Source organism: Zonotrichia albicollis, chromosome 8 (genome assembly GCF_047830755.1).
Source record: "Zonotrichia albicollis isolate bZonAlb1 chromosome 8, bZonAlb1.hap1, whole genome shotgun sequence".
Taxonomy (NCBI): Eukaryota; Metazoa; Chordata; class Aves; order Passeriformes; family Passerellidae; genus Zonotrichia; species Zonotrichia albicollis.
The window spans coordinates 14,659,576-14,686,666 of record NC_133826.1 but is presented as its reverse complement, the minus strand read 5'-3'; the positions used below and the strand labels follow the sequence as shown (position 1 = coordinate 14,686,666).

Here is a 27,091-nt window from a genome sequence, read left to right as displayed (position 1 = left end):
GAAAAATAGTGGGGAAACTGGGTCCAAATCAATTGTTCTTTAACCGCACTGAGCAAACAAATAGATAAGGTTAATGAAACAATAATCTCTTGCTGCAAGATTCTTTATTTCCAAAGCTAAACACATTCTGCTCAAATAGAGGTCTTTCAATAAGAAGCTTGCTGGTTTTAAGGGGGATAATGGGCTCTAAGCATCCAGTGAGGAAAGTATTTCTTGTTTCTAAATCCATTACTATCTGCTTCTCCAGCTCTAGAAACACAGTATAATGTGCATTTTCTTGATTCTCCATCTCTTCTTCTCTTTTCTGTAGTCATAATCTGAAAGCAAAGAAACAAACCAGGCAATAATGCACTGTTAAGCTTTGAAACTGTATGTGACCCTATTGCTTTCCAGTGGATTGTGCCAGTGCTGTCACAAATTAATGAAAATAGGCATCACCATGGGCTACATCAATCAACCAGAGAAATGGCAGTTTAGTTATTATGACAGTTTAGTTATTTAGTGTTAAACCATTTACCAAAAAATGGATAAGCAAAATTTGTTTGTAAAGAAGGGAAGGCTGGAATCCATCCTTGCTTGAAGGAGCAGTAGGGAACTTTATAGGGAAGTTGACAAAATGTAATTTTTTGACCAAGCAACTGGTGTAAAATGAAAAGCAAATTTATAGTTGCTAAATGTCCATAGGCTCTAATGCTCTTGCAGGGGGGTTCATTTGACCAAGAAATGCACCACATGAAATGGGACCATCTTTTCCATTCTTAAGAACCATAGATATGAAATAAAGAGCTGCTAAACAATTCTGATTATGCCCATCCTGATTTTTTGTGGAAAATCCTGTCTAGCAATACGGGTGCATTTTAAAGATAAAAAGAAATATAGAACATTTTAATTCCAAATGTAACATACTGTTTTCTGTCTCTCTGTCTCCAGTTCAATTTCATTTCTGTTTTGGCTTGAAACTTTTGATACTCTTCAAACTCCTCTTCACAGTGCTTCAGATATTTGACTTCTCTTTTGAAGTAATCGAGTACTTTTTCATGCTGTAAACACAGTGACAAACAAAGGTCACTACATGCTGAAAGACACAGATCTCTTGCTGATGAACTGAATGGTATTCATATTTTATCCAGATTGGAAATAGAGATATATCTATTTATCCCAGTCGTTTGCAGAAAAACAATACAAAGATGTGACAAACTTCAGGCACAAAGAAACCATCAACTACCATACTTTGGTAGTACATTTTGCATTTATTTTATTTGTGATTCTGTGTTTTACTTTTTATTAGTCTCTTCAACAGCCTAGTGTTTTTCAGTGAATACTTCAGTTACAATGAACATAATCTAAATATTAGTGGCTGTTCTTTGGTTGATAATGCTGCACTCTAAAGAGTTTGGTTCCAAAGCACAGGTAATCTGTGCAGAAGCAATGTGTTTCCTCAGATCACTCAGCTCCTGCCTTGCTTTGGAGAAGTTGTTTTTACTAAAATGAAGCTGCTGATGAGATGTTTTATTGCTGCCTACTGCATCTCTGTGCATGGCAAACCTTTATGGGATGTTTATAAACTATTTAAGAGCCTGCATAAACATTACACTGCAGGAGAATGGGAAGATGGTTTTGTGGTGTAAGAGTAACAGGCTAGGCAGGAGGCAAGACTGCTAGACTGACACACTAGCTGGATCCTTGTCTGGGAGGTGGAGGAAAAGAAAAACTGAAAACTATGTAGAAAAAAAAGGGAAATGAAAACTGCTTGCATTGTTCCCATGGCCTTTTGGTACAGATGGTCCTTATTTCAAGAGCGTGAATGAGTGGGAATGTTAGTAACAGCTTTCAAAATGTGCTTTCACTGAACCAGAACCAGATATAAAGATATGCAAATTGAATGTCCAAATTATAAGGAAAAAAAAGTTAACACAAATGTGGACAAGAAGGTGTAAAGAAAAAAGGAATTCAGTATATATACATTGCTATGCACTCTAAAGCATTGTTTTACTGCATGAAAGGTGTCATTTTATGGATGTGACAAAAATGCTGGCCTCTTAATTGTGTTTTCATGTAGCCAGGTTGGAACAGTGGAATTCTGCCACCTATCACTGAGATTTCCTTTAGCTGACTCTTATCTAAGCTCTGTACAAAGCCAGCTTGTCTACAGGTGATCTTTGGAGAATATGGCTGTACTGATCTCAAATGAATTGCCATTATCTGAAGATGCAGACTTGTTTCTGTGTTGGAGTTTTCAGGATAATGTGTCAAAGAGATTTAATAAAAATTCTTACTAACCTCATTACTTGGAGGTTGACATAATGTTTGACAGATTTCCAAAATGTGCAGAACTCCAAGATTGTCAGAAACAGCCAGAAAATGCTGCTCTGCTGAAAGATATTTGACAAAAAAAGTATAAACAATCCAAATTCCAACAGCAATGTGAACCTCCACCCAAAGACAAGCTATGGACAGTTCTTGTTTTTTTTCTGGTCTTTTTAGTTTGTTGTTCATTGCAGCAAAAAAACCAACCTTCTTGCTCTGTTATTTCATTAATACCTTTCAAGTTTTTCTTTTAAAATACTTTTTTAAAAAATGAAATATTTTTAGTTGCCTTTATGCCATGATAGTACACTTAGAACTGAAGTATCCATTTTTGTAGGTACAGTGTTTAATTTGTGGAAGTATGCACTTATTTAAGATCATTTGTAGTAAGATTTGTGTTATTCAGAGTCATGAGCCATTTTGCAAACAGTGCAGCACAATAAAGCACAATCACCACCCACATACCTGAGGCAATGGAGGGGCTGATGCAAGTGATGATTGATTTGGAGATGTTCTGGAAATGAGATGGCTCATGAGTTTTCTTCAGTAAGTCCCAAATATCTATACTTCCATTGTCTCTGCCAAGGAAGAAAACTCCTGGTCTTGTTAAGGACCATTGTCCTGCAGTGTATCTTCCTGCAGAGCAGCTTGACTGAAGGATTGGTCCATTCTTAATTTTTTTTGTAAAACAAAAGATAGACCAGACAATTAAACAGTACTATCAAGTCACTATTTCAGATCTTCTGTCTTGGAAAATGCTCACCATTTAAATGGTCCCGTTACAAAAATTATATCAATGGCAAAATTCCTGCTACCTGCTGCAGATATAAAGGATTGTGAGGAAATAAAAACCCTGGTATCTCACTTCCAGTCTCTTCAGGTAATCTGTCTGTCTGCTGTTAAAACCTGTGGTCCAGAGATTTTTTCAGGTGCAGGTAACCTGGGTTCCTGCATGAGACCCTTAAAAAACCCCCATGTTTCTTTGTTTTCATGTGCTGAAATAACCTTGTCCTAAAATACAACTTCTTCAGATTTGTTCAGCAGGCATTTCCCTAGCAGAAGAAATTAATAGTTGGTAAGCTCTGCCTTTTACAAGGTTGGAATTTAAGAAAGTCACTTCACTTTTTCTGTAAAAGGCAAGTCTACTGAGCTCTATCTAAAATAGTTTTCTGATGTGAAGATGGAAAGCTTCTTTTATATCTGTTTGAAGATATGAAGCTTCATGACTTACATGTTTCTGAAAATACAGTCTCTGAGCCTGTTATAGCAGGACTACACTCTTGTACACCTATCACAAAAGTTACAGCTGTGTTAAAGTAACTTACTGTAACTCCTTCTTTCCAAATGGCAAACCTCTGGCCTCCAATGCTTAGAAAGATGTCTTTAAAAAATGGAGATTTCTGGAGAGTGTTGATAGTTTCGGTGTGGAGGGAGTATTTCTGGGAGTGCTTCTGACCTATTGGAGGAAAAAGGCAGTTGCTTGTTACTAGTGCCTTAGGGATCAAGAAACAAGAGTGCAGGACCTACCACAGCCCTGGCAGATATCAGCCTCTTTTTTTTTTTTAACTCACAAGGTACAGGAATTGCATTTGCCACAAATCTAGTTACTTCCATGATTTGTGCCAATATCTTGGTACTATTTTCTCATGCCAGCTAAAGTGCTTGCACTTTTGAGGGTGTACTGTTAAATCCAGGTGTTATCAGTGAGAGAGACTATTAGAGCTATGAGCAAGAACCTTAAAAAGATGAAGTATAGACACAAATATTTTCAAGTTAGTAATATATTAAGGCTTAAACAAATATTGAGAAGCTTGAACTTACTAACTGGTTTTGCTGTATTAGCATCAATTTTCTTTTTCCATTCAGAATAAACAACTTCTCCATCCTGTAATGTCAAAAAATCAAGCAAATGCTAATGTTAGAGCTTGGTGGCTTATTTCAAAGTGACTTGTTTTTAAGCTGAGACTTTTCTTAATTATAAACATTGATGCCAAGATGATTTTTTGCTTTTTCTTTTATATACTTTTTATATAACTTTTATGTATCTTCAGTATTCTTAGCATGCAGACTTGTAATTCCTTAAGTCTAATAATTTAGCACAGTCCTAGTGTTCTGTTAGGCCAGGAGAGCAAACATCCTAAAGGCCTTGTAGCAGGAGGCTGGAAAACCCTACACTATCCTGGGAAACCAAGGTCCTGTCTAGAACATATCCTGTAAACTGGAGATTTGGCCCATCCAGGGAGAATTCCCATGAGGTGGGGGAATCTCATGCCATTCATCCAGGCCTCCCATTGGGGATAAGCTAATTTGGAAGGTCTATAAATTGTATACAAGATCTGTTGTGTGTGTGCATTGGGTCATATCCCACCTTGGCAAAGTGGTGCACCAGTAATGAACCTTATTACATACTGAGGTAAAAACCCCTTATCCCTTAACCTTGTCTGGCTCTCCACTTTTAATACCAGGGAAAGGCATCACCATCATTAAATATGATCTGAGTAAATGAGAACCTGAATTTGCAGCCAGTGACTGAAAACACAATATAGTTTTGCATCACCATTTTTCAGTTATGTATTGCCAAAACAGCTTTACTTGCCATGATGAATGTAGGCGGTCCTTTCTGCAGAATCAGGTGTTTGCTTTTGGTAGTTCATACTTTGCTCCAGTATTTGGGGAAAAGCTGACTGGAAGCAAAAAGGAGTCTAATTTTCATTTCCATGTGAACTCAGAACTGGGAAAACCCCATGAATTTTAGTAGCATAGGGTAGGTAGCAGGTTATGAATAGTTGGAATTTCCAAATGGGAAATTAAGTTGGGGAGCAAACTGTAGAATAAATGTTTTCACATGACATGTGGGGAGACACTATAAAAATTACTAATCTTATGTGTTCTGGAATAAGGAAATACTCTTTGGATCCTAATAGATGGTTAAGCTCAACATATTTTGGAAATGTCTTCTAATTCTGCTCTTAAAGTAAGGGTTCATAATCTACTGAATATTGGAGATTTATTATTTTTAAGCATGTAGCTAACAGTATTAATAATGTATTAATTAATATAATATTAATAATGTATAAAGTGGAAGTAAAAGGTGGCATGTTCAGAGACATCCTTTTAGTTATACCTGAAGAAAACATGCAAGTCCATACATTTGTGAAAACTCTGTTATTTAACTCTTCAGTCTTTCAGACATCTTGGATTAATATTTTCATTGATAATACATTATTTTCACTTACTTCTTTTCCAACAAAAAAGTCTGTGGATATATTCTCTAGCAGTTCCAGATTTCTGCTTGAAGAAACACTCATCTCTGCACATGTGCTCTCTTTGGCAGATCCTCTTAGTGCGCTCCGAGGTCTTACCCTCCCTGGGAAATGACAGTGGCATCTTTTTGTTACACACTGGAAAGGTAGTTTGTGGATAAGGGGAATTTCAAGAAGAGATATGAAGAAAGACTGCAGAGTAAAGCAGCAGTTCTGTAGGTTTACTGTTTCCTGGTGGAGTCTCCCCATTGCTGCAACTCTGAAGTCAGTGCTTCTTATACCCAGGCAATGCTCAGGGTGTTGCACCATCCTGTTCTGTGCCAGTTTTACACAGCACCAGTGTCTCTGTGGGAGCTGCCCTTACACATCACCCATAGCTGCCACAGCCAGGAGCTAACATCTCTGCTCCAGGGAATGGATTATGTTTCTAAAAATATGTTTCTGTAATGGCTGAAAAGGACGTATTGTTTCAGGGATAAAGAGATTGGGTGAGGGATTTGCATAGGCTTTTAAGTGAAGCTGGATAGAGTCACTGTGTATATGGAATTGCTCAGTTTGGATTTTTACATGTACATATCTTCGTAGTCAGTACATGTAGGTGACACACTGAATACCACTATACTTAAGAAATCTTCTCCAAATGTGTTTAGTTTTCAGTATTTTGTTGCTCAGCTTTAATTATGTCTATACTGAAATACAAGCTTATTAAAAACACTTTCCTCTGTTAGGTGTAATAAAAATGTTACCTGGGGGTTTGAAACGATACTGCAGTTTCCTGAAACTGATTCTCGTGGGACCATACTCTGTGTCGTTATCCCTTTCACGCAGATTGATCTGCTCAGGAAGAAGTGCATTTGCTAAACCATTTTGTCACATCTTTGAGGTACAAGTCTAAATTACTTTCTGCTGTAATGGAACAGAACTTTGCAGTGTGTTTGTAATACTCCACAATCAGTATTTGCTGCCTCACATACAAGCATGGAAAAAATGGTGTTTGTGTTACCTCCTTCCTGTAAGAATTTTGCTTTGTTTCTAGCAAAAAAGCCCAAACAACCCAACTTTTTGCTTGTTCAAAAACTGTATCAGCTGCAGGTATTCTGAGCAGCACAGATCAGCATGTCTAAAATTATAACTTCTTTTTCTTACCTAACATTGTTTCCATCCTCACTTTTTATTTCCACAACCTGCTATGACTGTTTTTATGAGACTGAATGTTGGTTTGCTGGTAATTATGGTTCTGCTGATCATGACCATGGTTGCACTATCTGGAACCCACTGAGACAGACAGTAGAGCATCTGAAAAGGTTGACAGGAATTTACAGTATTTACACAACTACTTTTGCACCTACTGCAGTTTTTTAGAAGCAGTCATGCTGTTTCTCATGAATTAGCTTTTCAAAATGTATTTTATTGAAGTTTCAAAGGAATGTTGAAGTATTTAATTTCATAATCAGAAAGAAAATCACAAGGAAGTCACAATTTGCTGGAAAAAATAGAGTTGGGAAGCAAAATATGTTCCTATGGAGTTCTGGCCATATCTACAGTTTGCCTCAATCCCTGTGTTCTGTATTTGTGGACACTACCTTTATGAGAGGTTTCCAGGAGAGATCTAAATCCTCATCAGTGTCATCATATGCACCAGGGGGCATCTGAGATCTTTTCTCCTCCTTTATTTTCGCAGATAAAAATTCTTCACGACGTTCCGTGGATGGAATATCCCAAAATAATATTGAGCTGCAAAATAATTGTATAATGTATATTTTAGAGTGTTTTGGTTTGCAGCTACATGCAATTTTCTTCACATTTTAAACCTCGAGGTTTTTTTAACCTATTATCTTCAAGCCTTATATAACAGTAGAGACTGAAAGTCAGACAAAGGCTAGATAATTAATTGCTTCTTTTGCAAATGATGAAATATATTTCTTCTTTCACACATTCATCAGTTAATTATACCAAAGCAGTTAGATAGTATTCATATAGTTTGCTTATGGACAGTTATTGGGTGAAATTACTGGCACTGCCTGGGTGAAATTCCTGGAGGCTGTAGCAGGTAATTTAGTAACTCAAACTGAAGTTCAGTACCAGTTTTTGAGTACCAATTAATTTGCTGATGTTCAAGGCAAATGGTCCCACTGATATTTGTCATCTCATAGGACTCTTCAGCCCTCTGATTGTTCCTTTTGTTCTACTCTGGACATTCACTCACAGGTTTGATATAGCCAATGAACCTTTCCTCATTGCTGATATCTCTTTCCCTTTTCTAACAGGAGTTGCTCAGGGACATGTGCTCTTCAAGTATGACATTCCAGTGACTTCCCTGTTCCTAACTTCAAATACCTTCAATTTGGAATCCTGGTGTGTGAGTAGTTAAAATAATTTCTTTTATGTGTATTACTTATATTACACTGCAAACTTATTAAGAACTGCATTTGTAATCTTACTTCTCATTTAATTCTTCAAAGTCTTCTCTGTTATTTGATTAGGAAAAATAACTTAGCATCATTATAAAATTTTGCTCTCTCCCTGACACTCCCTTTGATGTAACTAACAAATATATGATTGAGCCCACCCATGCAGCCTTGAAGCCTTAAGCCTTCTGACATCATGAAAGGTAAACATTTATTTCCACTTTTTGCATTCTGCCTCCCTTGCTAGTCTTTCATACAGAATAATAATATAACTATCATGACTATTTTGTCCACAAAAGAGGAGATTCACAAAGAGTAATTCTGCTAGCTAAGTCTCCAAATTGATATATAATTTAAGTATTTCTGTAGAAATAAGCCTTGGAGTCTTTTAACTGCTTGTTGTGCATGTCATACAAACAAATGTAAGTGTGGGGATGTGGCTTTCCAGGCTAATGTGTGTGATCAACCCTCTTCTGAAGGGGGTACACACAATATAAGCATATATATGCAAGGGTTTTCAGTTAATAAACTCTTAATGCCTTTACTGTAAAGGGTTTAACTGGGCAAGAATGCAAAGTGCTTGTCTTCTGCATACAGAATTTCAGCCACTCAGGGTTTGCTGATAGGAATCAAGAAATGTGCCAGTTAAATTATGGATTATGCCTCATAAAGCTTTTCAAAGGAAACTGGAAGATTTCTTGTAGAGTATGTATTGTACATACCAATCAGGGGAGCAGGTTACAAGCTGCAGTTTTTTTTCATCTTTGTTTTCAGAAGTTCCACCCTTTTGGTTTTCCTGAAAATAACGGTAATAATTATTACAGGGGAAGAAGATGATGAAAGACAAAAATCACACTCTTATATGAAAGTACTTCAACACATAAAACAGGCTACTAGAAATTAAGTCACTGTTTCTGCTTGGCTAAGGTTTGGAAATCAGGGCTCATTAATTTGCAGTTATTAAGTCAAGGTATTTTACAAATATACTTCAAGTGAACTGATACCAGCTTTGCTTACTTCACACCTAAAATTCTAAATTAACTTAGCAGGATAAATACTTACCTCTTTAATTTGCCATGTTTGTAACTTCTATTATGCAGTTTAACCAAAGAGCCAGTAATTGAGAAATTTATCTCCAACAGTTCAGTGTAGTGGGAGTGATGTGTCTTTGCCAAGTTTATACCATGGGTCATCTATCTTAAATTATCACTTGGCTAGATCTCACTGTGGGATTGTAGTGGTGCCCTCAAATGTTAATTATTAATAGTTTAGTTTTTGTGTGTGGGGTTCTGCAAGTTTTATACTATTTATCATTTACCAAGTAGTTATTGGTTTATAGCAAATGAATTTTAATTACCCAGGAAAATAAATGAAAGGTGTCAGAGGTAACAAGGGATTATAGGCTAATCAAATCTACCTTCCAGTATATAAAACCAAACATAATTTGGGAAAAACTGTACTTACCAAGTATGTGGCAAAATTTTGGCTTTTTTTTTAAACCAAATTAGGCTTAAAAATCGGTTTGTCTATCTGGAATCACAATGGTAATAATGCAGGCAGGCAAAGCTGAATTAGATTCTGGATATAACTTAGAATACTTTTTCATTAATATGTAATTATAAAACTGCTGATTTCAGGAACTGTGCCATAAAAGCTGCTGTGTTGTGCAAAGGCTGACACATATTCCATGTTTATATAACAAAAGTATGTCCCAGTAATGTTGCTAAATACTGGCAAAGTGACTCCTTTGTCAGTGTTATTTATTAAGCATGGGTCTCCTGTATCTGTTATCCCAGATGAAGACAAAAACAGCCTTCTGAGCCTAAAGTTTGACTAAAAAACCCCACCCAAACAACAAAAACCACAACAATGTTCTGCTATCCAATCCCTTTCTTCATGCTTTACATCTGGTACCAGTTAGTATCCATGACTATTACTGTATAAAATAATAATGAACAGAGGGATCAGCTGACATTTGATGATATATGTGTCCCCCTTTTCTACTTTTCTGGAAATGCCACTAAGGATTGTAGTGTCTGTGAAGTCTTAAATTTTTTTTCAAAAATGTATTGATATATAATTTCCATACACCTTTTAAAGATTTCAGTTTTCTTCTTCTTGACCTGCTTTCCACTGTCATTAATTTGCATTTGACTACATTTGCATTTCAAATGAATTATCACCATTTGCAATACTTTGATAGTAAATCAGTACCCAGTGTTCCTATAGACCATAAGCACTTTGGTGCTTTAAAACTATAATGGAAAAAGTAAGGTGACTACAATAATGCCATTCTTGGGTATCTAGATATTTAGGTAATTGAAGTTATTGCTTGGAATTCTTAGTGACAGGCTAGGTTGCTCATAGTAGAAATTCAATACATTTTAAATATGGAAAGCTTATTATAATTTTGAATTATGCTTGTCTGTAAAGTTATGGAAATTTTTTCCAGCATTAGTAGATTCATATCAGACTGAGAGCACAGCACAGTTGTAAAGCACAATGAACACAACAAGAGGCACCAGATTATTAGTATTTACTAAATGCAGTGAGAAATAATGAATACAAATAATTAACTCTCTAGTATTTTCTCTTGAGTTTACATTAGGATTTCTGAGGTAGTAGATTAGAGAAGCAATAAAAAGAAGAGAAATGAATTTTTAATCTCACCTCAACATTACATGGTAGCCATTGTACATCTGTTACTGGCTGTGTATGACAATATGGTGTGGGAGAGGCTGCACAGTTTCTCACTAGAGTTGGCTCTGTGCTACTGTACTGGGCTTGCTTCTTAGGTGATGGCTAGAAATGTTTTAAGAAAAGTTATCTTAGTGCGTTTTCAAAATAAAAGAGAGCAAAGAATAAAAGGTTACTTTGCATTCTGTTAACGCTTTTTCATATATTTCAGATCAGTTTATAGCACTTTTTGGGGGTCTAATACCTTCCATTTGAGGAAAAAAAAAGGAAAGTATCAAAAAAGGCCTTTGGATATAAAGCTCTAAAAAGATTTCCAACATGCCTCCACACATATGAAGACATCATTAATGTCTCCTCTCCTCTTGGGGCTTTCTCCTGCTTATCCTCCTTACTGTCTTTTTCTACTGAAATCATCTTCTCATCTTCCAAGCTACCTTTTCTATGTTCATAAACATCTAGAATACTTTCAGTATTGTTTTCAGTAGAAACAATATGTGTTTGACAGGCTTTTTAAGGTTAGAGTGGAGGGTATATTGGTGCCCATTGAAGAACAGACTCACTAAAACATAAGTTGCACAAAATGCAGTAAACCTTTTAAGCTGTACTAATCAGGTAGAAATTATACCATGTTAATTGTGATAAAGGTTTGATTCCATGAACTCATCTTCTCCTTTCTAGTGTCTCATTGCAAAGATTATCTACTCCCCTCTTTTGAGTCAGGATACCCTCGCCTGTTTTTTCTCCACAGACATACAGATACACTGCAATATACTTATAACAGAAGCATTTAACATATTAATAGCTGTTATCTTGATTTCATAGAATCACAGAATGTTAAGGGGCTGGAGTGGACCTTAAAGATCATCTAGTCCTAGCCCCCAGCCAGGGACAGGGACATATCCCACTAGACCAGGTTTCTCAAGGCCTTTTCCAACCTGGCTTTGAACACTGTCAGGGTTGGGGCATCCACAGCCTCCCTGGACAACCTATCCCAGTGTCTCACCACCCTCACAAAGCAAACAATTTCTTCTGAATATCTAACCTAAATTTCTTCTCTTTTAATTTTTACCCATTACTCATTGTCGTGTCACTACAGTTGCACACCAAGAGTCCTTCTCTGGCTTCCCTCTAGATTCCCTTCAGATCCTGGAAAGTTGCTGTGAGCCCTTCATGCAACCTTCTCCAGGCTGAAGAGCCCCAACTTTCCCAGCTTGTCTTTGTAGAGGAGGTGCTCCAGTGCTCTTATCAACTGTGTGGCCCTTCTCTGGACTTGCTCCTACAGTTCCATGTCCTCCTTGTGTTGGGGGCACCAGAGCTGGATGCAGTGCTCTGGGTGGGATCTCACCAGAGCAGAGTTTGGGCCAGAATCCCTTCCCTTGTCCTGCTGGCCACACTGCTTTGGATGCAGCTCAGGATCCAGCTGGTGTTCTGTGTGCCAGGGCTCACTGCTGGGGAACCCCTGTGCACCATACCCACCCATCAGCACCAGAGTTACCTCAGTCACCACTGCTGCACTTGGCTCACCCTCTGCAGAGTCAGTGACTTCCTCAACAACAGGCTTTGTGCTTTCCAGCCTTTCTTCGTGTTTAGAAATATCCCACAATACAACCTACAATGATAAATTAGTATGTTACAAATTATATTTGTATATGTGTATTAATACAATGTGCATTAATACACTTTTTTTTTTTTCAAATCATGGAGGTTTGGGGAAACAGAAGAAATTCACTTTCTGCACTAGAATTTATGAAGTCTTTAAAGTATTTTCTCTTCAGCTTGATGCAATCAGAAGAAAGGTTACATATGTCACTAAAAACAAGTCTTTATGACTTGACCTATTTATCAGTACAACAAAGAAGCATTGTATGGTAATGGCTCAGCTATGGAATAACCAGACATAGCTTCAGTCCAGGATAGGAGAGCTTCAGGACTCTGTGCCATCTGTTTTCTGTCTGTCACTGTGTTACTATGGATGTTGAGTACATCTCTTCACCCTTATTTTTATACTGGAAGAAAATACAGAAATACGCAATTTTATTTTTAAAGATTGAAAAACCTGTCCATCAACACAGCCACCAGCAATGAAATTTGGATTGCTTGGACTGAACTGAAAGCAGTAAATGTCTTCAGGAGCCTTCAACACCAACTAGAGAGAAGAAAAACAAGATAGTTGAGAAATAGTCACGCCATTTGTTTGTTCTCATGTTATTTAAATACTTGGCATATTTAAAAGTCATGATTAAATACCTGGAGGCAGGAAGGTTCAAATATACTCCAGAGAAGTATAACTGACTGTGGCAATGATTTATTAGAAGGGTTAACTTGTTCTTCATACGAAGGCTGCTCTCTTGCTGACAGTGCTATAATCCCTAATCAAAAGAGAAAATAAATTTTCTCAAAAGAGACAACTCAAGTTTCAACACATTGATAATTATCCTAAATGACTTATATTTATACCTTCTGAATACAGGGAAAAAAACCCACCAAGCAGGAAAGAAACCCCAAACAAACCAACCATGTATATTTCTTTTTTTTAGATCAGCTTTGAGGAGACTATTTTCATTACTTAACATTAGGTTATTTTAAAATGAGTCATAGAATCTATGCATCAGGATAAAACTCCTCTTATTTTGCTCATGCTCCTCAATGATGTAATAGTGCACCTGAAATGATGTGACAGACATGTAGACCTGGCCACCCACCATGAAAACAAATCTTTGTAACCCAATTCATTTTCTTATCCAGGCTGCAGTGTTGGCTAGTAGCATGCTGGGAGCTGGGGCATTTTTATGGAACTTAACTGTGCCTTTGGGTCTGGCTGTGCAGAGCAGTAATGCACAGCAGGGAGCAGGAGTTGATATTTTGTGTGTCTTGTGATGCTCCCTGGCACTGGCAGAGCCGTGTCCCACTGTGGCTGTGACATTGCTCACCAGCATGAGCTGCTGTGAGAGCCAGGCATGGGCACAAGCACAGTGCTGTGCAGGGCCATCTGAAGAGTCTGGCACCACAACCCTGCTCAAATGAGCCTCACGGGGGGAAATTTCACTTACCTATAATCTCCACTTGTACATTAGGGTAAAGGACGTGGCATGGCCTATATGAATTCTACAAAGAATTTGTCTCATTTTTCATTTTGCCTCAAATTGGCAATACAAACAGGGATACTAAATCATTTTTGATTTCTTTTTAAATTTAAAAGTTGATGATTTTATGAAAGATGCCTATTTTATAGCTGTCATATAAATCAGTACTATAACTGCATTACCATAAATGGTTGGATGCCAGCAAACACAGCTAATGGTTCTGTTCTTGAGATACTGCACATCTGTAAATGTTTGGTATTCTGTAAAATAGACATCTGGCTTGCCTTCTTCTTGGTCTTCTGCGAGGGCCTTCCAGTCATCAAGAAAAACATTCATAATTTCATTTTGCTGCAGTGCAATTTCCACTCTGTTTTGTGAAAAGAACAGTTAAGACTTCAATAATCCAGATGTGACTACTCAGTAGTAGAATTACAAATATTTCTGTAAAGAGGTAGCTTCTGTTTTTCACAAAATTATGGTCACATTAGTTTAAAAATCAAGCGTTAATTCCTCAGTGCTGTATCACTGCAAGGAAACAATCTTCTGTTTAAACAGAAATAGCTACTGTATCAAGAATTTAGCTTCAGTTCTTTGTGGGCCAAGTACAGACCAATTGTCCAATTATTTGTGCAAAAAATGTCATTAAGTAGGGCTTGTCCCACTTAATGGGACATGGCTAAGGGCATAATCAGGGGTAGGACAGCACCTTTGCTCACTGCACAACCATCTGATGAGTGGGAAGTTTTGCAGTTTGTTTGAAAACATGTATCACTATTAACTTTAGCAGTTCTGATATCTATGTAAAGCAACATTCATATCTGTATAGCATAGACATCATGGTTATTTTCACATAAAGAAGTATTAAGTTATTGTTTGTTAATATTATAATAATAAAAAAGGAAAAAAGTATATAGAAACATAAAATAAAATTGGTATTTGACTAGACTAATGATCCATTCAGACAAGAGTACTTGCTTGTGTTCTGTATTATTTCAGGTAGTCTTTAAATGTACTGCTGCAATAATTTTACCTTAAACGTACTGCTGTAAGAAATTTTTTCAGCCTCCCAGATGACAGACTCTCTGCTTTTGCTTCATTTGACAACTGCCTTGGATAATACTGCGTGGATGCATTTTTTGGATAGGTCCTACCCAGTTGGAATAAATTTGAATGTAAGTACAGAAAACATTTCAAAGACACAAACCTATGTAATGTGTAAAATTAAAATATATAGTTTTTCTAGACACTTAAAAATATTTAAGAAAAAATATGCAAACAGAGCATCCAATTTTTTTCTATTAATCAGTTTATAACTAACTCCAGAATTTTAGTTGAGATAAGAAACAGTGCATAGCTTAATAAATCAGCTGATAAATGTTTTCTCATGCTTACCATTTTGTCTGAGTAGTAGCTTCTCTTAGTTTTGGAACCATTTGCACCCCCACATCCCTTTCAAGCAGTTTAATACTGAAAGTATTGTCTTCATAGGCTGTGCATTCAGCGTAGCTCTCTTTGTCATCTGCAGCATTCTTGTCAGTAAATGTAATGGGTGCACCAAACTGCCTGCGAACTCGAGAGATCTTGTACTTAATCTGCAAAAGATACATTTCCATAGCTGACAAGAGAAAGCTTTTGGAAAGCTCATTCTTTAAAATGGCTGCATTCATATAATGGTAGAATTAGTTCCCTTAACAATTTCTGCACTGAGTTTATTCATATTTCTGCATTTTGAAATTCTGAAGTGCTCTTATAAATAAACTACATATGTAATAGAAGACAGGTTTGTATTTGTAAAACTAGAAGTTGTAGCATTTTTGGATTACTGCTAGGAAGACAAGAGAATTACATTTTCTAATTAATCTGGTATCAAAACTGCACATTTAATTAATTGATTTCCAGAAAGCCTTATATAATACTGAATTAGGCTTCCAAGAGCTAATTTTCAGCTCTTCCCTTTTGGTGGAAGTTCAGAGGTGTTTCCTTATGTTGAGAAGGATGTGTCTTGACTTCTGCCCACAAAGAGAAGTAGGCACTTGATTTCAGGCAGTAGAGGGGTATTGCTTTGTCTTGGTTTCATATCCAGGTACTTTTCCCCAGCAACTCCCACAGAATTGGAAAAGAAAGTAAGCTAAAATACTTGTGAGTGGACCTTGCCAGTAATGCAGAATGCAGAATATGGAATTCTTGGACTGTGCATGTATTAAATTAAATGACTGTGAAATAGCTTTAGAGCAATCAGACATTATTTTAGGTGTATGCAAGATGTTCAGTTGCTGAGAACTATCAAAACTTAGCCAGTCTTCCCTGAAGAGGGACTTAGGTACCGAGTAAAAATCACTCATAAACAGTTAGATACTTGGAGATGCCCCACACATCACCAATTAGCTGACAGCTGTGAGTGGATCTAGTTTTTGGACATATAATCTCTCTCTCTGTATATATATATGTATATATATACATATATGTATAATCTGTAGATGTAATTAATCAAATATGTAAAGTCAGCTTGTAATACCTATGGATACTTAAAGACTGTTGCATGTTACTTAAATGCCATTCATATACTAGAACTGTTCCCTGAGCTTCATGGAAACAGAGCAATGACTCCCATTGGCATCTGGCCACTTGGTAAATTGAGCAAAAAGTGGCAGAGCTGCCAGTGGTTATGTCCAAGGTGGTGATACATGCCTAATTTGCAAGACTTAGAGAATAGAGTTCAAAATAAAAGTTTCTGCAGCACTTTCAGCTTTTGTTAAAAGTTTAGATATTTCTCTATTGCTCTCTGTTAGTTTTCTTGAAAAACCTCAAGAAAAACTAGGATTGCAGCTTCCAACTCCCTGACTTGTTGCTTTTTTAAAATAAACATAGGGGTTTTATATTTATTTCATTGACTAACATCTGTTGATTCTGACCTTTGTCTCCCTTTCTATAAGAGATTCTTCTTCAACTTCCTTTTCACTGCCGAGGGAAACCCAAGGTTTGCGGGGTTCTGGAGCTTCCTCTATGTTTTCTTCCTCTGTTTCTTCTTTTTCTTCTGCAGCTTCTAAAGACTGTGATATCAAACGGTAAGAAATGGTACTTTTTCAAAAAATTACTTACAGAGATGTAAGTATTAACTAGAAACCCAGGATTCAGTCTTAATCACACATTCTTTATTTTGTCTCAGAGCAGTGAGTCTGGGTATACTGTGCCCCTGGGCAGGGCTGGCTTAGGTCCTGTTCATTTGTGCATTAGAATTTTCCTATAATATTTAATATTTAACTACTAAAGAGAGACTGTTGTCTTGAAAGCAAATTATTTTTTATAAAAAGAATTTATAGTGATTTTTTCCATTAGGCCCTCTAGCCTGGAACTGCATTTTACTTTTCTTAATTTTTCCTTCTCCTGATTCCCTGATGCTGGATGGCAAACTCATATTCAAAAATTATATAATCTTTCTATAAACATTCTCCTATGATGCATGTACAAGTTCTATTTATCTGGAGCTATTTAGAACTCAAGAACATTTTCATGATTTGAAGAATATATTAATAGATATTATGAAAAGTAAGTATAATACTTCTTTGAAAACGCTCTATATGTTTATTTTCTGTTACTTTTATGTCTGAGAAAACTGATTATTGGCAGAGAAAATGAATGCTTATGATAAAAATGTAGCAGTGGGGGTTCTACTGGCCCTCTGAAGTAAAATGCAAAAACTAAATTTAGCCCTTCTCAGAATAAAATATATTTTTACAGTGATACACATATTTTTCCATTATCAGCTTAACCATTAGAGAAATACTGGGTGCTTAAGAATACTATTCTTGACATCTTTGTTTGAGACTAGATTCTAAAATATTTATAGATAGAACAATGCTCTGTTATACTTGGATTTTACCTTTAGAAAGTTTTCCTTGGCTTCTTCAGAAGCAACAATATAAAAGTTCTGTCCATACTGTGAGCTTGGATCAAAAACTACCAAGAGTTCTTCCCCTGGATATTCCTATTTTAATGAAAAAAATTAGTGGAAAATTGAAAACAAATAATACTCAAAATAAACATGAAGTTGTGACTGGAAAAGCTACCACCAATTTAGTGTGTTAGGTTAATTTTGTATTCTTAGTGGAGAATTTAATGTGTCAATTGAAATGAATAGATGGGGGTTTATTTTGTAATAAAAATAAGTCTGGGACAAAACTAATCTTTTATACAGACAATTAAACAGAAAATAAACTGTTTTAATGATTCTCAATACATAGGCCATGAATTAGAGGAAGCCAAATGTGTGGAGCTCTGTCAGTTCACAGAATCAAAACTAATAGATGTTACTTTTAGCACATTTTCAATCTGAAGCTAGTAAAAAAAAATGCATGGCAAGCCATGAGAAACAGTCAACAATTGTCCATGACCTCTAGCACTCAGATATTACAGCATCAGTGTGTTTACACAGAGCCAAACAAGAAGAGACCCACTCTCCAAAAGAATGGACACTCTGAGAGCATAAGTCTTAAAGAGAGAATGAAATATGCTACATACTAGGATAACTTTTTTGAAAGGGAGGAAATCAGAAGATTTAGCTCTTGTTTTCAGGTCTTGAATTATGTCCTCTTTTTTAATACACTTGAAATTATTTTCTTCTGTGACATCTTCATCAGGTCGGCAATTAAAAATTTCTTGGGTCTTTTCAGTCAAAAGCAAAGGAAAGATTTCTGGGTGGCCTTTGAAAAAAAGCAAAATTACATGAGTGTTGTTTAAACATGCATGTATACTTTGATAAGTCTATGTCTTTACTGTTTCTAGCGTAATGCCTTTGAATCTCTCACCTATGCCTTTGAATCTCTCGGCTTTGTTTTTGGTATTTTGGAAGGCGTGAAATACAAATTATATTTACTTTATTAATCTTTGAAAATACTCTACCCAACATTTTGCACATAATGAATATGATTTCCCTGGTATGGGGAGCTTTTTTCTTTTGATGAACAGGTAATTAACAACTTCAGTGAAAAATCTTTAAGGGGTTGGTTTTAATATATTAAGGGCAAAACTGCACGGTCCTGACTTAAGAAAGCCTTTGAATAAATACCCTGTGGTCCTTCCTTATAGGGCAGCACCATATAAGCTAAATCTAGGTGAGGATGCTTTTCTGATTTTGGACTTTGATCTTGCTCCCACTGAGTTCAGAGTGCAGGAGAGACTATTTCTCACTAATCAAATGATACTAAAGCAAGCTCACTGAGATTAAAGTCAGATATTTATTTTCAGTTCTACTGGAGAATGTTGTTTTCTACACACACAATGTCTGTTAGGTTCATTCATATTAACTCAGAATAAGATATTTCTTATCTTTGTGCTAGCATGGATATCTGCATAGGTTTGGGGGAGGCTGGATGCAGTTAGGTGACCTGTCAGCTGTGCTCTGCCAACACTCAGTCTGGGGATAGCATGCAGTGCTTCTCACTGTGTGTGCCAGCTGTGTGTGAGTAGGGCAATGTGTGTAATGCTGGCCTTTCTCACCTTACATCTTCTGTCTCAGCTGCATGGCAGCTCTAAGGGGCTGAGATCACTCTAGGCCCAGCCAGTAGATTCCTGCCCCTGAGACTCCTCCTTTGCTGCACTGCCCTGCTAGCAGACTCATGCTCTGTCTCAGCTGCCCAGTAAGAGCATTCCTCATGAAGGCCACTACATTTTTGCCTGGGCAGGTTAGGAGATGTTCATATTTTTGGTGAAATGGAAACTAAAAGACCTAGGGATGTGTATACTGTTTTACTGAACTGAAATGTGCTGGCTGTGATAATAGGTGATACTTCCTCTCTTTGTTTCAGTCTCTTAGTTTAAATCACTTAGTATTTTATCTTAATTCCCGGCACCTGTGGGGCTTTTCCTCTTTGTGCATGCCTTGAAGAGCAGTTGACATACCTCAAATGATGATTGTGACCAGCTGTGTCAGCATGTTTTGAGAAGTCATCTCTAATCTAAGCCAACAAGGACTCACAAAATGGTAAATCCTCCTTAATCTCTGCATAATCCTATCACATAATACATTATGTTTGATGAATCTGACATTTATCCTTTAAAATCTTTCAGTGCTGCTACTCCACTGCATCTGCTCTGCCGCAGTCATCACTAAAATTAATGGCATGCCTGATGTTTCTGGTGCATGCTACACTGTTCCAAGTATGGATTACTTAGTGTCCACTACTTATTTCATAGCACATACAATCTGTAGCATGCACAGGCCATTAGTTCACTCTCATCACAAACTGTAATCAATATTGCATGATTTTCCTTTTTGATATCTTGGAGATTTCCAGGATTTCTGTGTGGATGTCTCCAAAAAATACAGAATCATAGGGATGTTGATTGCAAAGACTTCCAAGTCATCTGGTCCAAACGCACTGTTGGTAACACCAGACCTCAAAAATCCCAGCCAGGAGTAATGTTTGGTTTAGACATTATTGTTTGTTAAAATAAGCTTTTATGGTGCTGTTCTTTAAATGCTGAATCATGTGTAAGCCTTGTGCACAAATGCTAATGCTGAAAAAATCCTTTTAAAGAGCTGTAGGTTTCATTGCCAAATGAAACAATACAAGCATGCATTAAAGTTAAGCAAGAATACAATGGGCATCACTACAAGAGGAAACAGAGTAATACAGATACTCTAAGTACATTTTTTTCAACACCCTATTGCTATAAACCCAAACTAAAAACAAAGAAATTATCAGAATTAAAATTATATCTTTCAGTCTAAAGAATTAAAATTCTATATTGCAGAATATAATTTTTAACAGAATCTATAATATAAGGAGCTGATACTGGAGTTCTTACATTAGAAATATTTTTATTGAATGCTCTTTTCCAGTAAAAAGTGAGTAACATCTGATCATAGGCTTCACATTGTTTTTCTATTTGTAAATTGTACCTGTATGATTTGTAACAGTCAGCAGCTCTTAGTGCTAGGAGATCTCCATAAAAGACCAAGAAAGTCTAAGGAAGAAGGAAAGAACACTTGCAGGCCTAAGGAGTGTGTGCACGGTGTTTAAATCTTGCACAGGCAGAGTTTGCTTACACCTATGCTGTTTTCCTGCTTTCAGCACCAGGATCCTGGCAGTGGTTTAGCTGTTAGAGCTCTAACCTTATTTGCCAGTAGGTGGAGGTACAATTCTCTCTTACTATCTCCTGGAACACTGAAAGCACATTTTTAAAGTGGTACATTTTTTAAGTACCACTTTATTCTCTGCATTCGTAACACTGAAACTTCAAACTGCTTTGAGTATTCCAGAACTACTGCTTGAAAGCTCAGTCATCATAACACTTACCTATACTGGCCATAGAAAGATCAACTTCATCTTGTTTACCTGAAATATAAGGACATGATGTTATCAGTGTTGGTTACAGAACTATGATGAGTAATTTTACTTCTCTCAGTTATTTATATAAAATAGCATATTCTAATTGATCTCTTGTTTTTTTAATGCATGGGGCCAAAATAATTAAGGTAGATCTCATGTGAGCCCAGATTGCTGCTTGTTTCATTTTTGCTGTACCTTACCAAGATGTGTTTCTTTTTCCTTTTCATGATTCCTTAGCTTTGTTTTACCTTTTTGTTTCTTTGCTGCTGATTTTGAATCTTTCAAGGTGGTCTGGCTGGATTTGGCACTTTTTGACATTTTTTTCAGATTTCTCTAGAGAAAGATAAATATCATTAATAATTTTAAGTAGACAACAGAATGCACCATGTATGAGTGAAAATTTTGTCCATGACTTCATGTAGCTTATCATTATAATAATATTTTCATATGCAGTTAAAGGTATGTTTCATAGTTTTAAATCATAAGCTGTATTTTCATATCATGTGTAATAGATGGAAAAACTTCTTTTGCCCAGGGTCTTCAAAAATGAACACAGATTGTCCAAAATACTAGCAGGTTAAATGAGGATAGAGGTTTCCCTTACTGAAAGCTAAGGATCTGAGATAAAGTGGGAAGAGCAGTTATAAATGTTTGTCCCAATGTTTGTAAGTGTCAACCATTACCCAGCTGCACAAAGCATTTCTATTTGCAGTTTATTTTTCAGTGCAGCTCTGCAGAGGACAAACTCGGGAAGAAGATGTATGCCTGATTAAATGTAGCAACCACACAACAGGAGATGATATTGTATAGAAGGCTACTTGTGTTTCATTTGCTCTCCTTCATCCCAATATCTGGAGAGAGGATTAGAACAGAAGGGCAGGAAAGACTCAGTTCCACGGCAAGAAGAAACGCGGTTCAGCCTCCCGCTGCTCAGGCTGGACAGCACCATCATGTGGGAGGTGCTCACATAGCAGCCGATGGAACAACTAAATCAGGCTGGCCCAAATCCTCTTAGCAGTGTTAAAATTGTTTGGTGTTACTATTGAAGAGCCAGCTGTGCTCAGATGGGATGAGGATAATGGGGCTCTCAATTTGCTTGTATCCTCCTTCTCCATGTTCACACTTTTAGGACTGTAAACTGACTGGGAGAGGAACCATTTTTTAAATATCTAGAGAGCACCTACAGTATTTGGTTGCTATTACAATTTTACCACTAATGAGAGGAAAGTAGATGCAGACCGGACAGAAAGAGATGGCACCTCCAGGAACGTTGGCATGACATAACTATTTCTGGTGATCTCTTACAGGAGCTGCAGCCTGTCTGCCTGTGCGCATGAACAGCACATTTACTGTCAAGATGCTTAAGGTGAAAAGGTGAGTTTATAAAATAAATGTTCTATCTTGACGGTTTCCTTATGAACAGCCTAAAACAAACATGCTGTGGCCTGTGCATTTGCAATTTCAGTGGCATACCCAGACTGAGAAACAGTGCTTTACTGTTTTGTAACACAGTTCTCAAATACTTCAGAAGCAAGCATATAATCTTAGCTTCTGATCTCAATTTTAGCACGGAGATGGCCACTGATGACAACATACAGGTCATGGATTATAGCCTGATGGAATAGCTGAGGTTTGGGATAAATGTTGGCCTCCCATGAACTCAAGGTAAGTTTCAGTGTTTGCTTTAATGTGAGCAGTTTGACACTCTTATAACAGTTATGCCTTTTTCTTTTTCACTGCAATCACAGTAGAAAAATATACTCTATAAATCCTCAAACTTTTTCCTGTGTCATACTGGATCGTGCAGATCACAGGAGGCAGGCTGCATCCATGGAATGTTAGTGTATTTTGTTTAATCTTTCTTGATTATGGAAAATGAGGTCCCCTTCATTAATCTGTCTGAAGAACAGTAGCAATTTAATCTTCTGCTTCTTCCAAAAAGCAATGATGATACCAATGCAAAGAAAATTAATGTTTCAGAATTCTGAAACTTTTGCTATGTGTGGGATGATGTTTTTAACCCCCACCTCTGCCCTCACAAAAATTAAATATAATTAATCTAAGGAGAAAGTTGGGACTTTGTTCTGCCCTCCTTCTCACAGTATTTTTGTCAAGTACAGGAGTACAAGGAAACACTGTTAACATAGTTCTGTGTAAGGCAATATATTTTCATATATATATATATATATATATATATACACACATATTTTTAATATATTTTCATAGATATGTATAATCTTTCAAAGGAGTCTATACAATGTGCTTAGCTTATAGCTCTGAAACGCTCAGGCCCACCTCACTGAGAGCGCACATCAACTCAGATGGTCAAAAGAGACTAATTTTTCCTTATTTAAAAAGGAAAGCTGTGCAAAGCTGTTTCTTATCTAGCTTCTTGCATACTTTACATATAAAAATTGTGACCAATTTTTTAAATAGTTCTGTGACTATTCTAGTTTGAAACAAACATTTATGCTTCTGTGTAAAAGAGACAGCCCTCCAGGATCCCCGCCAGGAGGTGAGGGCAGCTGTTGTAGAAATTAATTGAAGAACAACATAAACCATCTCATATATATTCCAGTCACAATGCCTTAATTCACCATTTCATAATTATGCACTGCAACAAACATGGTTTGGAAATTCTGAGTGAGCTCCTCTGAGTATCCTAATCTCTCAGTCACATGAATGGAGGAAACACTGAGAAGGCTGACATAAGTCACACCCTATGTTTAGTAAAATAACTCACAAATGAAAACATCCCTTTCCTTTCAAAGGATGTCAAGCATGTTTTTCCTATAAAAACAGTTAAAACTCTTGAAAATGGTGTCCCAGTACTCAGTTCCTCCTCCATCACTGGAAGGAGGAGGTACAGAGGTAGTTGCAGCAGCACAGAGAGCAGGGCCGTGATGGTGAAGCTGGTGTCAGTGCCTGGTGCTTGCATTTGCATTTGTTAATACAGAAGTGCCCTGTTTAAGGGCTGCAGATGAGCAGAGCAGCCAGTGGCACTGCTGGTGCTTCCCTCTGGCATGCTCTCCCAGCCAGAGAGCAGATAGGCAATTGCAGACTGCTTATCCTCCTGTGCAGCATCCCCAGAGCCCTATCGCCCTGCCCCTCCCTCCTCCTGTGGCCGTGTGAGTGGCAGTGCTCAGGAAACAGGGAAGGCCTGCAGGGAAAGCAAAGGCAGAGCTTCCAGAAGCTTCTCTGGAAGCATTACCAGCCCACAGCCACACTCACAAAGCCTCAGTGCAAAGTTGGTTTTTACACAGGAATATGGTAACCTCCAGGTGCTCCCTTCAGGAAACACACACACCAAACTTCCAAATATGTATTGGCGAGAAGCCTTTTGTACCTCCCCTCTTCCAAAAAAGGATAACAGAACAAAAGTCCCAATATGTAAGTTAAAAGCTACTATTTTCAGTAGTTACCTCTTAGTTTGGGGATTTGTTTTTTTCCCCCTAAGTTTTTATACAAAATACTAAATGCTAGCAAGAAAGCCATGGAAAAAAAAAATTTATATTAGTGGACTGTCTAAAAATGTGACCAAAACAATTAATTTTTTAATCTATGGTTAGTTCCTATTCTCTTAGGGGTATTTCTATACTGCTTATTTAAAAAGGACTGGTCAGGGCACACACAAATGTATTATGCCTTTCCATTATGCTTATAAAAGTTCATGATTCCATGAATTAGAAGAGGTTGGAAACAACATTTAAATTAATATAATTTGAAAATTTTAAGAGTGCAAAATCTATATAAAAATATAGCTTTTGAAAATCAATTGTCATAAATATTGCCATGTATTTTATTTTTAGAAAGTAAGTAATATTATGTTTCATTAATTACGTTCAGTCTAGTTTTTCAGCAGTTTTTCAGTGGAACACTTACATTATGTAATTGCTAAAGTCTGGGTAAATATTTGACAACTTTGTTTGACATTTAATAGCCTAGCTTGTTTACAGATGGCTCTAATATTTTGAACATTAGGCTTAAGAGGAAAAAATAAGATCAGAGTGTTCTCCTAATCATTTAATGTACTGAAACATTTACAGCTAAAAACAAATCCGTGAAGTTGCTAGGTTCTGCAAAAGGCAAAAACTAATTAGCTATCAGTTCTGCAAAAGATGCTGCCTGATTTTAGGACACAGAATGATTCATTAGTTGCCTAATTGAATGATTTAAGGTCAAGTTTGTGTGCATTACTATTTCAGGACTATAATTTACTATAATTCGGAATGACGGAAGAATTGGATGCATGTCCATTTTACAAAAGCACTACAAGGAAAGGATCAAAACCCTGTGCTAATTGCTTTTTTTGTTGCATCACTAACAAGCTAAAAACCACATTTCTGTTGGCAAACATTTAGGAACCTGTTAAAAATATCATTTTGAAAATAACTTTGTCTCTCCAGAAATTCACATGCAATGCTGCCTTTAATTAAATTTGTTCTATTTTGCTCTACACAAAGAGGAAATAATACAAAATTATTAAAAATTATTAATAATCTTGTGCATGTTTGAACTTACACAGCTTCACTGTATAAGTTGTAGGGAGTAAAGCTGAAGTTTTGGCAACTGCCAAATCATTTCAGCATATAAATAATTCAATTTGAATGTACCTGGTTTCGCACTTACAACTTTTCATTAAATCAGGCTTACTTGAACCCAATGTTGATTTAGTTATTTAATAGAAACCAGTAAGTGTAGTTACAGTACCTGGGATGGTAAGTACAAAATGTGTAAAATTAGGTTAAGAATTAATAAGAAAGCCATAAGAGAACAAAATGGAAAACTTCATTAGAATGTTGGCTAATACTGTGTTCTGATTGTCTCCTTTCTTTTACTTGAAGCGAAATAGATTAAAATTGAAAAAGGTATAACAAGGATGACTGAAGACATAGAACATATTTTGTACTGGGAATAAACTAGGATTGTTTTTAGCCTGAAAATGGTGTGATAGAAGTCAGTGAAATCACGAGAGAGACAGAGAAAGTGACCAGGAGATGCTGATTCATGGTCCTAACACAAGATCGAGCTGGCATCACATGAGCTTGTGGATGTGGAACAAACAACTGGGAACAAACAACAGGACTGCAGAAGTGTTTCATTGCACAATAAGCGTGTGAATTTGAAAATATACTGCCTGTGGACAGGACAGCTGCCAGAAGAACACAATTTCACAATGTAACAGGCCACACTGACAGATGAAAAATTGAGGGCTACTAAAAATAATGACAATACATCTGGCTGTAGAAATTGAACCACAAATAAAAAAAAAACAAAAAACAAAAAGGGTGCAAAAAGTGGAAATATGGTTTTGCTATTATCTTACTCAGACAGAACTTCTGGTTTGAGCCAGTACAGCTGGTTAAGGTCATTAAAATATTGTAACAATTTGGTTGGTACTTAAAAAGTTACTAAGTATGACATAGAAAATGTCATAACATGGTGCTGCCAGGATCCAAACAGTAACGTGCTGCACTGTCGGGACTTTTGAAACAGAAATGCTATATTGTAAAAATTTACATTAGATAAGACTTCTTTAAACAGAGGTAAGAAAAATGACCATCTCATCTATGAACTGTGAGCTGGGTCGCTGTGCAAGATCCCGCGTAGGGTGCGGGTTTGCGGAGTTTGCAGCAGCCGGGGTCTATGCGGGCCTGGCAGCGCTCGCAGCCCCAGCTCCCCTCAGGGCAGCGGGGAAGGCGCCACCTAGGGCCCGCTGGCCGAGCCGCGGGAAGGGGCGGCTGGGCCGCACCAGCGGATGTGCCCTGCCGGCTGCTGCCCGGTGCTCGGGGGTCGGGCACCTTTCAGCGCTGCCGCTGCCACAGGCCGGGTCCCCTCTGTGCCCTTTGTCCCCTACCTGCGCGGGAACCCTGAACTCGGCCCCGGCCCGGCGCGTCCCCGGCAGCGCGCCGTTGTCATGGGGACGGGCCAGCCGTGATTGACGGCTCGGACAGGCAATCAGCGCCCTGCTCTGCAAACCCGCCCACGTGGCGGCTGGTTGA

The 27,091-nt window shown here is 37.3% G+C and overlaps 1 protein-coding gene across 5 annotated transcripts; it reads right to left on the bottom strand.

Annotated features, from left to right (window-relative positions):
• Window positions 1-27,075, bottom strand: DNAI3 (dynein axonemal intermediate chain 3). Of its 5 annotated transcripts, none has more exons than XM_074546050.1 (23): window positions 26,947-27,075; window positions 21,338-21,422; window positions 21,057-21,095; window positions 18,277-18,458; window positions 17,639-17,743; window positions 16,671-16,808; window positions 15,151-15,350; window positions 14,789-14,905; window positions 13,941-14,125; window positions 12,923-13,044; window positions 12,732-12,821; window positions 12,171-12,284; window positions 10,649-10,780; window positions 8,701-8,774; window positions 7,154-7,304; window positions 6,317-6,404; window positions 5,544-5,674; window positions 4,129-4,192; window positions 3,633-3,763; window positions 2,773-2,977; window positions 2,281-2,369; window positions 907-1,040; window positions 1-317 (listed from the first exon to the last, which is right to left on the bottom strand). In XM_074546050.1, the coding sequence occupies exons 2-23, from the start codon at window positions 21,405-21,407 to the stop codon at window positions 311-313; spliced, it is 2,568 nt and encodes an 855-aa protein (XP_074402151.1). In that variant the 5' UTR covers window positions 21,408-21,422; window positions 26,947-27,075; the 3' UTR covers window positions 1-310. The 5 variants fall into 5 exon arrangements, with proteins under 5 accessions (XP_074402151.1, XP_074402150.1, XP_026646247.2 ...); XM_074546049.1 differs by having other exon boundaries at window positions 3-317; window positions 2,281-2,372; XM_026790446.2 differs by lacking the exon at window positions 1-317 and having other exon boundaries at window positions 858-1,040; window positions 2,281-2,372.
• Window positions 27,076-27,091: the final 16 nt, after the last annotated feature.